Below are 14,823 nucleotides of genomic sequence, written 5' to 3'. Positions count from 1 at the left end.
TTTGTCAGGTCATGTCATGACCCAAATGGCCAATTCTCAACATATTGCGTTTGCCATGGGCCTTATGAGCTTTTGACACCCTGATTTCGGCCTTTTTTGCCAGTCTTACCTCCCACCTAACATGGAACATGTTGTTCGACGATGTACAGGGGTCAAGGTCAGGGTCAAGGTCAACCTAGGTCATCTAAGATAATTGCGTTTTAGGCAAGCTGAATTTACTTTTTTGAAGTTTTTTTGACTGCATTTTTGGTAAAAGCTTCTCAGATCATGATTTCATGTAATATGGACCCAAAAACAATCGGTGCACACATCAGTATACACACAGACACACACAGACATACAAACACATATAATTGACCTTGACCTAACTTGACCTGAAATGATCTCAGCAGCAAAATTCTGGTCGGGTAGTGTGACAAAGAGGTTCTAGCTCTGGCTTGGCACCAGAAAACAGCATCGTCATCGGTATTTGATAAGCAGCGCACTTGATATCCAACGGTGACCCAAAACAGCAACATTTTTTAGTTTGACCTGACCTGGAAGGTCAATGACTGACCTGAGAAGGTAAAACTGGGTATCATTGGATTCGTCTCTTCCCAAAGAATCTTTTTGGTCTTTACCGCTAAGCTCTATCTCCAACAGGAACGAAATGGCGCGGGGGGGGTGGCAACCACCCCCCCCCCATGTGCGTTCTAGGATGGGAAAATGGCATGTGCGGGCGAGGGTTAAAGGGACACTCCCACCTTAACATTAGTTTTGAGTTGAGATAGCCAAATTGGTGGCCATGGCCTGAAAATACCGGTTTGGGCATTCACAACATCGAAAAATGCTTTAATTCGGAGATATGGAATTTCAAACTTGCAGTTTTCGGATTCTAAGGGGCTAATGCATTGGTATGCCCCCTTAGAATTTGTGACGTCAGCGGAGATCTAACGATTTTTAAATCTTTTACTTAAACGTTTGGCAGCACGCGGTGGTATATGCTGCTTTGCGCGCAACAAATGCCGCACTTTCAAATAAAGTCGCTAGGAACAGCGGAGATCCCAAAAAGTAAACAAAAGTAAAAGTCTAATATCTTGAAAACCGGTGAATATTTTTCGATGAAATTTGGTAGATATTCATTTTTGCTCTTTCTGAACCGAGCGACATCACTTTCATGCCAATTCATTAACTTTTTTGAAGGTGGGAGGGTCCCTTTAAACTTGGCATACAGGTAGGCACCCACCAGGCAATGCATTCCCATGTGTTGCAGTTAGGGTGCTACTGCACGTGCGCACGTGCAGGGGGAGTTTCCAGATCTCGAGAACGGCTGGGCCGATTGCGCTCAAATTTGGTACACGGTTGGGGACCAGTTAGTAGGGTGCCGTGCAAAAGTCATTTTGGACCCCGTTTGCACGTGCGCACGTGCAGAATGCCGCTTCCAGATCTCAGGAACGGCTGGGCCGATTGCGTTCAAATTTGGCACACCGCTAGCGACCGGTTAGAAGGGTGCTTTGCACAAGCCCGTTGGAAGCACCCTCTCGCCCTTCCGCACGTGCAGGGCTCACTATCTCGCTCGCTCGTTCTTCGCCCAAAAGGCGTTTTACTGGTGTTATTTTTCCTGGTGATAGTTCACACAGTTTGTATGTACGGCTCTCGCGAGATAAAGCGGTAGGTTTTGCACATTTACATTTCCGGTTATATCTCAGAAACTAATCGATCTACGATGAAGCCATTTTACACGATCCTGGCCGGCTTGTTACCCAACAAGTCGATCGTATCTTTAACACTTAAAAGCTTAATACGACGAAGAGCCTGAAGTAGGGGAGACCCGGGAGGTATGGGCCCCCTGGAGGTATGGGCCATCACAGTTTTGAAGAAGTGTTGCGTATTTTTACACATTTGACCGCGTAAAATGGTAGCAGCCATTCCGTTATACAACCCACGTGATTTCTAAAATTTGCCTCAGTCTTCTTTGGCAATGAGCGGTGATAAAGCGTTTTGGCCCTCTTCGAGTAAAATACGGTACATACAGAAAATTCGTGATAGATTTGAACCAGGCTCGTTTTATGATGTCAGACCATTGGTAATATAAAGTTTAAAGCATGCAAATTAAGACTGGATAGACAATTTGAAGCTTTCTTGCAAGATTATGAGCCCAGATGCTACGCACATTCTGGCGTCCTAACCGGGAGGCTCGGGCCACCCACCCCCGTTGATCCTAAATCAATAAAATGATGCTTTCATTTAATGTCCTCTTCAATAAGTTTTATTTTTGTCGCGCAAGGTCGAAAATTTAACTACAAATTTCATTCGAACAAACAATATTATTTATCTTATTTAATGGAGAATCATTGAGTTTACCGAAATACATATCAGTGCCCACGTGACCCACATGAAGTAAGCTGTTGGCCGCTTATGTGGTTCTTTGGCTCTAAGAGAGATCAAGGTAGATACCAGCTACGGGTATTGTTCTCAGTATCGAGAAAATAATATGAAAAAGGGCACCGGCCCATACCTCCCGGGCCATGGCCCATATCTCCCAATGTATTTTGATGGATCGAAAAAGCGCATGATTTAATGAGAGTTATCTCGAGACAAAATAGTTGATCCCAGATGCTTAATATCAGGCACACTTTGCAGACGAAAGGCAATTTCACGTACACAGAGTGAAAAACCGGGTCTAGCCACTTCCCACTGGAAGAAAATTTCCTTTTCACAAAACCGGCCCATACCTCCCGGGTCTCCCCTACATAAAATTTTCTAGGTGCAAAACCTACCGCTTAAACCCGCGAGACCTGTACATACCTACATCTCCGCAGCATTTCAGTCTACGGCCGAAACTGTTCTGAAGGCATGCGTTTGGGGTCAACTGCTCGCCATGCCAAAACTGAGATCTCACATCAGATTGTTGAGTTTGGAGTCCTTTCAAGAGTTTCACTGAGTCCTAAGAGATAAATAAGTAGCAATAATGCGAATAATGCGATATTGGTCTGGCCCAATGTGCTTTGCAACGGGGGTTCAGGCTTCACCATCACCAGAACCCCTTCGTGATTCGGACTCGGGATCCTTAGCGTCCCTCATGGCTGGCTTCTGATAATGGTGCCGGGCCGTTCAATTACGGAGCGAGCGAAGCGAGCGTAGTCTTTCCTTAGATTAAACGAAATTTCCGTGGTCACGATTTTGCGAGGCTTATATCTCAGCAACCACTTGACCGATTTACATGCGGTAATTTTTGTAGGGTAGCTTCATTCCTTCTACCAAGTATTGGACTATTCCTGATGCATGTGGGTGATCCCTTATGCACGTGCCACGTGCAAAACGAAGAGGTTTCATTTTTGTAATAGTTGCAATATCTCGGTAACTACTGGGCCGATTGCGCTGAAAGTTGGCATGTAGGTAGGCACCCACTAGGCAATGCATATCTATGAGCCAAAATTGGGGTGCTGCTGCACGTGCGCACGTGTAGGGGTCGATTCCAGATCTCGAGAACGGCTTGACCGATTGCGCTCAAATTTGGTACACGGTTACGGAGCAGTTAGTAGGGTGCCGTGCACAAGACAGTTGGGACCCAGTTTGCACGTGCGCACGTGCAAGGTGCCGCTTCCAGATCTCGAGAACGGCTGGGCCGATTGTGCTCAAATTTGGCACATCGCTATAGACCGGTTAGTAGGGTGCCGTGCATAAGTCAGTTGGAGGAACCCCCTCGCAATTTCGCACGTGCAAGACCCACCCTGTCGCTCGCTCCGTTAGTCGCCCCAAAAGGCGTTATACTGGTCAATACCATCCAGCATCGCGTTATTGCGAATCTATATATGGCCTTGTTGCGAATAATTTCTTATATCATAAGCTTATTGACGATATTTACGACTCCCGGTGATTTACAACCAGTTCTCCCTTGAACACGGATACCAGGATTACGACTGGAATGGAGAGAAACGAGCTTCTGCAAATTAAAGGTAGTGTGCCAGCTTTCCTGGACCGTATGGAGTTAATGGCCCAGATAAGGAGAACCGGATTTTTAGAACTTATCCATACCTTCAAAACTCATGGAAACGTCTTAAATTCTTCAAATTTTGAGTACCCCAGTGCGAAATTCGCCCCGACGGGTTGTCGGTCGTACCCCAACCACATTTCACACCACTATGAACAATAAACGCACACACTGAAATCGCTATTACCGATATGCTCATCCAATCAAGTTTCGATAAACCCGTTCATCATCATCTCCTGCGGTTTCGAACACGCCTGTTAGGTGGTGCGGTAGACCGCGCCCAAAGCCAGGGCCCCGGTAACGTGAGGTAGCCGAGTCGGGGCAGCGTGCGCTGACCCAAGCCGGGGCCGCGCGTCCTCCCGGTGTCATGTGATAGCCCGGGGCTGCCCGCGGGGATGCGGTAGACCGCGCCCAAAGCTGCGGCCCCGGCTTGGGTCAGCGCACGCTGCCCCGACTCGGCTACCTCACTTTACCGGGGCCCTGGCTTTGGGCGCGGCTTCTGCTCATACTTTGTGGTGCGGTGGTGGTGCGTCGGGCCGCGCGCTCTGACTTCGGCCAAGAAAAATGCGTCAGCTGATCATAGTCATTTCTGCCACTTGCGTGTGGTGAAATGGGGTCATAACTTAAGAGACGGCTTTTTCATATCAATTATTTTACATAAAATCATATTTCAAACCATAAATAATGTTCGACAGCCAAATAAAAGAAACAATACCAATACAGGCTTAGGGTAGACCGGGGCAAGTCGCCCCGCCGAGGTAAAACGCCTCACCGATGTTTCTCGGAACTGGCAGAGTTCTGGGGAAACATCCTCTCTTCTATAAAACGTGCACTATATGATCATTATATGAGCAGACTGGAAAGAAATTGTGATGACTCTTTCGGGAGATATAGCCAAAAATGTGTTTTTTGAGTGATTTTTATGTTTTGTTGTCAGATTATGCATCATGGCGTTCTTTTATGGTCCACATCAGGTTAACGACTTTTATGTATTTTGAACAACTATTGTCTAACGCTTATCATGCCGGGTTGGTTCGTGTTAAATTATGTCTTGCTGGAGTGCAAAGCGTTGTTCTCTGACCGAACTACGTGATGGGGTAAAACGCCCCAGTAGGTCGCGGGGCAAAAAGCCCCATGGGGCGTTTTACCTCATGTGTTGTTCGGGCCACCCACTTTCTGATGTTCGGTAGCTGTCGAACAGTAAGTTTCTATGCCTTTATGTGTATTTTTCTCAGCAACTGGATGGCAAAGGAAGTATTCTGTAAACATTTGCATTGCAATAATTTATTATTTGGTCTTATGAGGCAGGTGAAAAACCTGCTCATACAATAGTGTCATAGCTGAACACCTGACAGGATGGAATGTGCTAACTTCAGAGCCGTGCCTCCAGAGGTCTAACGGACCTCTCACATAAGATTAAGCCAACTACCATGTTAAATCTGTAATCTAAAGTATGGGGCTACTTGCCCCAGGCCGTGGGGCGTTTTGCCCTGGGGTTGGGGCAAAATGCCCCATTTGCAGTTGCTTCACAAATCACTTCCTAGCTTGGAGTCCGATCATAAGTGAATGAATTTGAGGGGTGCAATTTAAAGTAAAATGTCCAAAGAACGCATTGAGCACAAATTTGGCCTTCCAGGTGATGTGGGACAAAATTTATGCAGCAAAATAAATTATCTGGGGCGTCTTGCCCCAGGCTACCCTACAGTTTAAGGCTCGACATTGTGTTGTCTACGATTAGACAGCTGATAACTCATTCCCGTACGTCGTAACTCTATAATGACCTTTGCTTATTGTCACATGTGCCATGGGTGTAGGAGCGCCAAAAATATTGGTGAAGGATGCCACCTGAGCCTTATGAAAAGGGACAGGACCGTGCCAACCAACACGCACAGTGCAAGCGGGGGGGGGGGGGCGAATTTCGCCAACCCATTGTTTTTCGCAGATATCTTACGCCCTTATCATCCCATTAACGTCAAATTTTCAATGCCTGCCTAAAATTGAATTGTGCATCTTGCCATGACAGCAAAATGTAAATCAGGGCCTCGGCTAAGGAATTTTGACTACTGGGGCAAATGGTCAAAGTGTGTTAACCCGCGCCCTGCTGGGAGGGGGGGGAGGTTTTTGAACACCCCCCCCCCCTGCGGTTTTTCGCAGATATCTGAAAAACGGCGGCACCTTATCATCTATCAATGTTATACATTTTGTGAAAATTTCAGACCAGGGTCCTTCAAGGTCAGGTCACCAGGTCGCTACGAGTGACCTCACCTCATAAACACATCATAAAATGTTTCAATGTATGCCATAGCTACACCAAGTGACGGATCGCTTTGAAGCTTTCAGCAATTGATAAGTGCAACAGTATGTACAAAATTCGGATTTTCATATCGGTGACCTAAGGTCGGGTCAATTTTGCGACCTCTCTAGGTATTATAAGTCAATGGGAGGAAATTCAAAACCGTCTTTTTTCGGACGAAAGTCATTCTAAACACTCTCAAACACTAAATTACAAGTAACTTTGACACACTGAACATGAAAACGGCACCCGTGACCCCTGTTTATGCCCCTGAGGTCATCTCAGGTCACGAATAATATCTAACAGTTTTTGCGACTACATAACTTTTGAAAGAGGCACGCTAGAGCGATGAAAACGCCTTATATATGTTCAGCTCGACGATACAGATCCACTAATATGCAACATGACAATGTCCGGTCGACCAGAGGTCAAATTTTTAAGTTGAACTTTCAATGTCAAATTATAGTTCATTCGATGCGTCTTGACAAGAGGAACACGATGTCGGTAAAAGAAAGCTCGTGCAAGGCTTGAGTCAAAAGTTATTGCAGAAAAACTGTTCCCGAAAAATCGTCTTTTTTAAAATATTTTTGGTGCCCGACTCGGGCTTTTGTCGTTAGTAGCACGCATTCATACTGGGTTAGTACACTATATACACGGCAGTGGTACGAATCGTTTTCGGCACCCGCTACGCGGGACAGCCTTGACCGCACGCTTCCTGTCACGTGCCCCAGGTGGCACCGCACTGGTGCGCACGCTGGGGCTATCCCGATTTCTCGGGCCCGGCAGGTCAGAGGGCTGCTCCGGGACATGAAGCGAGGCCGTGCCCTCGGGACATGTCACCGGACCGAAGGATCTGTTTAACCCTCGCCCGCACATGGGGGGGGGGTGGTTGCCACCCCCCCCCCCCAGGTAGTCTTTCTGCTCTGCACTCAACATTTTTAGAGCTAGAAGGCTGATTTTTCGTATAGCTGCTCCTCTATCCTTTCTTGATGTCCACTGAAAATTTCAAGTTTCTGTGATTTTTGGTTTCGGAGATATGACCTTGTTTTTCAGGTCATGTCATGACCCAAATGGCCAATTCTCAACATCTTGCGTTTGCCATGGGCCTTATGAGCTTTTGACACCCTGATTTCGGCCTTTTTTGCCAGTCTTACCTCCTACCTATCATGGAACATGTTGTTTGACGATGTACAGGGGTCAAGGTCAGGGTCAAGGTCAACCTAGGTCACCTAAGATAATTGCGTTTTAGGCAAGCTGAATTTACTTTTTTTGAAGTTTTTTTTTACTGCATTTTTGGTAAAAGCTTCTCAGATCATGATTTCATGTAATATGGACCCAAAAACAATCGGTGCACACATCAGTATACACACAGACACACACAGACATACAAACACATATAATTGACCTTGACCTAACTTGACCTGAAATGACCTCAGCAGCAAAATTCTGGTCGGGTAGTGTGACAAAGAGGTTCTAGCTGGCTTGGCACCAGAAAACAGCATCGTCATCGGTATTTGATAAGCAGCACACTTGATATCCAACGGTGACCCAAAACAGCAATATTTTTTAGTTTGACCTGACCTGGAAGGTCAATGACTGACCTGAGAAGGTAAAACTGGGTATCATTGGATTCGTCTCTTCCCAAAGAATCTTTTTGGTCTTTACTGCTAAGCTCTATCTCCAACAGGAACGAAATGGCGCGGGGGGGTGGCAACCACCCCCCCCCCCCCCATGTGCGTTCTAGGATGGGAAAATGGCATGTGCGGGCGAGGGTTAAAGGCGGATCAGGCCCGTGTACCTGCTCCCGAAAAATCGTCTATTTTGGCAGTTTTTGCCCCCTGCAGGCAAAACCGTTGACGTTAGGTCAAATCTGAGCGAATTACTCAGAAAGGGCGTTAATAGGGCTATCGAATGCGCTTTTCCGTGGCGCTGTAGCTCTATTGGTTCCCGAGCTATGCGTTGGCTTCTTGGAAATTGTCGACATTCGACCTAGAAATCAGCGAAATTTTGCCTTCAATGACCTCTAGTGACCTGACCTTTGACCTGACCAAAAAAGTGACCGAAGTGATTTCGTCATCATTTTTGGCGCTCTTTCGAACGCCGCCTTCCGCGTATCGCTACGTGGCCCAGGAGCCGAGTTAGAAGGGGGTGTTCAAACACCCCCCCCCCCCCCCCAGCAGGGCGTGGAAATCCAGGACCCCCAGCCGGGCGCGGGTTAAAAAACAGACATTTGATCAACCGTCGAATCCAGTAGTTCTAAGCATAGGTAGGTGAAGACCCTCCCTTGCATTGTCCAAGATTGGTGAAGGATCCTTCACCAATCTGAAACTTTGGTGAAAGGTATCCTTCACCAAAGAGATACGTTGCTACACCTATGACATGTGCGCCGCATTCGCGATTGTTGCCGACGCCTGTTTGCAGGCCAGCCCACTACAGTTGTTATACATATCGAAAAACCGATAAACTTTTAGGCGAAAAAGGCACTATTCCAGGCCCATTTTTGATTTTTTTTTTTTTGCGATATTAGGTAAAAACAGAAGCTTCTTATCCCAGGAAAAATAAAATGGGAAATCTTTCAAAGATGGCACACTACCTTTCAATAGAAACTCATGACCCTAAAAAACAATTAAAAGTGATTTTATTGGGATGGTCGCTGGACGGTGTCGGCTGACGGGTCACGCCGTCAGTGACCGATGGGTGACGCGCACGGTCTGACATCGACCACCCTCAGTGACAGCGCTGAGGCCGAGAGGGAGCCGATCGGCTCACAGAGACCTGATGCAACCGGGCGGCTGTCTCTGGCCGCGCTAAATCCGGTTGCTGCCCAGCTGGATACTAACACAACAACCATGAATTGATCCCGGCTGCGTGCGCCCGTGTGAGATTTGACTGTGCCGTTACGGCCCGACGACACCTTTAGCGTGAGCCTGCTAAATATAATGGCGAGTGGTGCACACACTCAGTTTTTTTTTTTACTTTGCCTGATACCCAATGCAATATCAAAGCACTTGATAAAATTACTCGCCCTACTTCGCAAGTTTTAACAACCAGCATAGTTTATGTTTATGTTTATAAACATAAACAGCATAGTTTATGTTTATAGTTTATGTGGCTGTTGCAAATTCAAGAGGACCTGGACATCAATGCTGACATATACGAGCAATGGACAGACCTAATTTAAGCTTTTCAAAAGCATCGCTCATGTTTCTGGTGATGTTACAACACTATTTCTCATGTAGGTACCTATTGATCAAGCCAATAAAAGTTAAGTACAAATGTATATAGGTAAGCCCTTTTCAGGACGGAACATCGTGCATCCATTTGATCTGTTTGATCCTTTAAGTACCTATACCTTAAAAAAAAATTAGCATCTATTTATTATAAGGGCTAGTTCACTAATGTCACAAATGTCACCAACCACCGGAACCCAACGCAACTTCACTACGATACCTATTGGTTGGAATCAATCATTAAATTGCGGCAAGAAATAAATATTCTTTGGAAACTTATGATGACGCGAAGTATATACTTGATACTTCTATCACTGCATTCACCTGCAGTCTTTTTTTTTTGTCGGGAATCCCTTTTACCCCGCATTTGACTACTCTTTATTGCAGCTGGGTGATCGTCGTGTCATATGCCACTTGAGACGTCAAAGGTGTCAAAGTTGTTTTTGTCAAACTTGTAACGATTTTGAGAGATCTTATCACAGCAACCGCTGGACCAATTGACTTATGGTCTTTTTTAAGAGTAGTTACATCATTTTTATCAAACATCGGACTACTCTGAATTCATGTGAGTGACTACCTTTGCACGTGCCACGTGTGAAATCAAGTGGTGTCAAGTTTGTTCCCATTACCTATACAATGACTTCGAACTTGGCAATGACAGGACCTCATGTCAGGACTCTATAAAAAGATGCCCATGCTTTTGATGTTTAATTTCCATGATAGTAATTAATAGGTATATAATGCACCACAAGGGGCCGGTAACGGGTAAATTATATCCTTAGTGCAGAAGAGGTCGTTGTTGATAAGTATTTCGCCACAGTCAAGGGAAGAAAATCAAACAGTAGCCAGGATACTCAAGAAATCATTCCGGCCCATATGATACCCACGATACAGAACCATTGATGTATCAGCAGGCCTGTGTCAGTGGGATGCCGTGGGAAGCAGTGGCCCGTCGCGGCGACGAGCGGGGCTCCCACCACCGCGCCGTCCGCCAGCGTCCCTTCTCTTACCGGTGCCTGTCGTTTCCTGATGTTGCCGCCTCCGCAGCGGTACTCGCCCAGTTGCGACCGCAGCGCGTCGCTGACGGCCTCGCGCACAAGCTGGCGCAGCTGCTGGTCCTCGTCGGCGCTCCTCTGCAGCTGGCCGGTGGCGGCGCCGACCGAGAGCAGCAGCAGCAGCAGCAGCGGCGGGGCGGCGCGTGCCAGCGCCATGGTGGCTGCCGCTCGCCGGCTCGGTGGCAGCGTCGTGCACCGTGCCACTGTGTCGGGCCCGACTGAGCGGCCGTGGCGGCCGGCTCTGCCGCCGAGGCACTCACTCTCACCGATGGCAGGTGTGATAGGACGGCGGCGCGTGCAGCGGGGCTCGGCCGCCTCGGCCGCCGCAGCTAGCTCCACTGACCCCGGGCGCCGCGTGCTGCGCGTCCCACTCCGACAGCGGCCGCCCGCAGGCATCTTCATCAGACCGGTGGACACACGGCCCAGCGCGCCGGCCGGCCCTAGCCTCCTGACAGGATTTCAGACGGTAGTTTATCATTTTCGAAAGATTCATCACATGTGAACTGGATGATGAAATTTATACAGCGATGCTAATCGCGTGGATAGTAGCTGAATGATAATGGAGCACCAAGGATGCCTTGGCGCGAGCCGAAACTGGCGCTGTGCCTATTGCTCTATGCTGTCTCCACACGGCGGCGCGGTGGACATTTGGCTGCCGCCGGCCAGCCACGGCCCTTCTCCCGCCACTGGCCAGAGCTGATTGCGTCAACACCAGTCCAGCGTCTCGGTCGCGCAATTCCAGTTCACCAACAGAATGCTGTGACGAAAGGTTTACATATGCCAGAGCATGTCATCAAGGTCTCGTCCAACTTTGACTCCCACCATGCCTGGTGTCATCTAGTTGTCAGTTTGTTGAAGCTATAGCCCCTCACCCAGAAATACTGACGTGCTGTAGGCTAGCTGCTATTAGGCTTAAACGTGCGTTTTAACGGTGAACATTTAATGCATTCGTTCCTGCCTGATGACTTCAAACAATTATCAGTAAACTTTTATTTCAATAAAATAACACACGTCTGAACATCCGGTTACAAAAATTGGCCGTCTAACATTAGTTGGCTTGAATTTATTGTGCGGTTTCCTGAGGTGCAGCTACCCTATCCCTACCTACTGCCATTTTCTACACGGCCTCCCTTGCAGAGAATCTAACGGTGTAAAATGCTGCCTGACCTCGTCGATATGCATCGCCGTGGAAACAGGCTGAGATATCGCATTTTACCGATAGAACTGCTCGAACATCATGTTTAAACCATTACGCACTCCGGCATAGTGCACGCGTTAATTTCACTTTCGTTGCGAGCTGGGCGGCCGTCCAACTGCTGCATTGCGGGCCTGCCTACCTCCCAGGCAGTCTGCCGCCAGTGCGGCCTTGTGGCGAGGAACGGGGCCCGCGGCGGCTGGCATGAAACGTGGGAGCAGGCAGCCTCGAACCGCGCAGTGGCTTCGCAAATCACAGCATCAAAGAATATAGGCATATTTGCCTTGCGTAACTTTATATCTTAATTGATGGTTACTAGAAAGTCATCTTCTATGTACTAGAGATATTTGTGCCTATATTAATTTACTAAGAATTATTTAGATCAAAGTTTTAGGTAGGTGCCTACCTCCCTACGTGTATTTCCATCTCCCCAGTGTGGTATCAATAGGAGCATTAGGAAAATGATGCGCTAGGGGCTAGGCCGAGCTGACCAAATCCAATAACGAATAATGATAGTCAGATCAAGTTGCTTGCAAGCAAGAAACTAAAACGGTATGATGAACACATTTGGCCAATCGTAACCAATCATCAGTCATCACATCACCTGTTCATTTTGCTGTTCATGGTAAGCTATTCTAATTTCACTCTCGTACAATGCAAAATCACCTGTACATATATTGTATAATGTTTTTATCATTGTAGGCAGGGATGCGGAGCCGTGGAAATTTCAGACAGCTTCGGCTCCAGCTCCGTCTTCGGAGAAATAAAGTCGGCTCCGGCTCTGGCTCCGGATGAAATGTCATGGCGGCTCCGTCTCCGACTCCGGCTCCGGGCAAAAATGTGCCGGCTCCGGCGGCTCCGGCTCCGGCTCCGCACCCCTGATTGTAGGTAATACAGTGTTGCCGAGTCAGAGACGAGTTGCGCAGGGATGCTGCCGGTTCGCGCGGCTGTGAGTTTGCCCGTTCATACACACCGGGTCACACTCGTCCCAGTCCGTGGGACGCCGGGTCACACTCGCCCCAGTCCGTGGAACACCGGGTCACTCTCGCCCCAGTCCGTGGGACACCGGGTCATACTCGCCACAGCTCTTGGGACACCGGGTCACACTCTCCACAGCCCTTGGGACACCGGGTCACACTCGCCACAGTCTGTGTGGCACATGGTGGCACTCGCCAGGGTTCGTGGGTCAGGGACGGGGGTGTCACTCGTCACAGTCCGTGGGACACCGGGTCACACTCGCCACAGTCTGTGGGACACCGGGTCAAACTCGCCACAGCCCTTGGGACACCGGGTCACACTCGCCACAGCTCTTGGGACACCGGGTCACAATCTCCACAGCCCTTGGGACACCGGGTCACACTCTCCACAGTCCGTGGGACACCGGGTCACACTCGCCACAGTCTGTGTGGCACATGGTGGCACTCGCCAGGGTTCGTGGGTCAGGGACGGGGGTGTCACTCGTCACAGTCCGTGGGACACCGGGTCACACTGGCCAGGGTCCGTGGGACACCGGGTCACACTCGCCACAGTCCGTGGGACACCGGGTCACACTCGCCACAGTCCGTGGGACACCAGGTCACACTCGCCACAGTCCGTGGGACACCGGGTCACACTCGCCACAGTCCGTGGGACACCGGGTCACACTCGCCCCAGTCCGTGGGACACCGGGTCACACTGGCCAGAGTCCGTGAGACGACATCGCGTTCCACTCGCCAGCCGCGGGAAAAGCGCGCGGAACGCGCCGCCGAGCCGCCGCGCGCCGCTGCCGAGGTGCAAGATTGATGAGCTGATGTGTCGGCCGGGACGTCGGCGGATGTCGCCACCGTGCGTCAGCCCGGATCTCCGCCCTGTGTCCCTGTGCCTGCACGGTGCCCGCCCTGCAGGTGCCGGACGGCGGGCCGGAGACACCGCCCGCTGGCGGACCTCGACTCCGGGCCGCCCCCTCCTCCAGCGGCCTTCCCCGGACCGGCTCCGTGCTCCAGCGGCCTCGCCTCCGGGCCAGCCCCCCCTTATCCGAACGTCGGAGGCTGGCTAACGGACGCGTTAACTTACGGCCGGAGCAGGACTTGGCGAGCTTCAATATGGCGTTTTTGTGACTCACCTATCACTATGTTCTATGGGCTGTGAAGGCTGGTAAAATTGTGTTGCTACCGATTAAAATGTTTGATGACAAGAACTACATGACGACATTGCTCCACGGTTTTAATTCATCGGTTATTGTGGTATAGGTAGTTAGGTTGCGTGTATGTAGATTTGCGGGAACGTAGGCAGCTGGCACCTTTTCCCATCACATGTTTGAAAAGGCAAAGCCTGGTTTTATTCGATTCAATTTGATTCGATTATTTGATTCGATCATAAGCATTTCGGGAGTATCAATTTTCATTTCTCTTCACATTTCCAGTAGTTACCTATACGAAGGACGCGATAGATGTTTCATTTCAACAATGGTATCATGGTGAACGCAAAATTTTATATTTTAGGTTTATAATCCCTTGTAATTATTCGATCGCTCTGATTTCTACGATAAATCGGATGGCAGGATCAGGCAGGCTCAGGCGGGCTGTGTGGATGTGTAGCTGCCGGGCGCGGCGGTCGGGAGCCCGCTGCCGGCAGCCGACCGCGCACCCTACACGGAGCGCCGACTGTGTCACTGACCACACCAAGGAGCGCGACACGACCTGCGCTGTCAGCGCGCCGTACAAAATTGGCAGTGGACACCGGTCAGCCATCGTGCGGGCATGGTGCCCCGACAGATAGGCACTGGAGGCGCGGGCGCCACACAGAGCTGAGATAGCGATAGCGGACTCGGGAGCAGCCGGCCCCACGTGGGAGGCCTTCACTGGTCACACAGATAGTACCTATAACTATTTCTTTAATAAATCTAGCTCGAATGTTTGAATGGACGGATTGACAGAGCCGGAGCCCACGCTAAGCAGAGCTTGTTGCGTAGACCCCACCCCTACCGTCCGATCGCGCAATTCCGGTAACGGGAGAATTTAGATGCCAAAGTTTAACGTGCCATTCAAAGCCGGACACGGCCTGTCCCACTCAACTGACTTCAACTGGCTGCGGCTGCT

General features: G+C 49.3%; 1 protein-coding gene across 1 annotated transcript in view; it reads right to left on the bottom strand.

Moving 5' to 3' along the window:
* LOC122367055 (fibrinogen-like protein 1) overlaps positions 1–10,867 on the bottom strand; it is a 37,614-nt gene extending 26,747 nt beyond the window's left edge. The window contains exon 1 of the mRNA XM_043339834.1: positions 10,507–10,867. Within this exon, the coding sequence (XP_043195769.1) occupies positions 10,507–10,707 (201 nt within the window). The 5' untranslated portion in view covers positions 10,708–10,867. The remainder of the gene's footprint in view (positions 1–10,506) is intronic.
* Between the last annotated feature and the right edge of the window lie 3,956 nt (positions 10,868–14,823).

This window comes from Amphibalanus amphitrite, unplaced genomic scaffold, assembly GCF_019059575.1.
Source record: "Amphibalanus amphitrite isolate SeventyFive unplaced genomic scaffold, NRLGWU_Aamphi_draft 000847F_arrow, whole genome shotgun sequence".
Taxonomy (NCBI): domain Eukaryota; kingdom Metazoa; phylum Arthropoda; class Thecostraca; order Balanomorpha; family Balanidae; genus Amphibalanus; species Amphibalanus amphitrite.
This window is presented reverse-complemented; position numbering and strand designations above follow the sequence as displayed.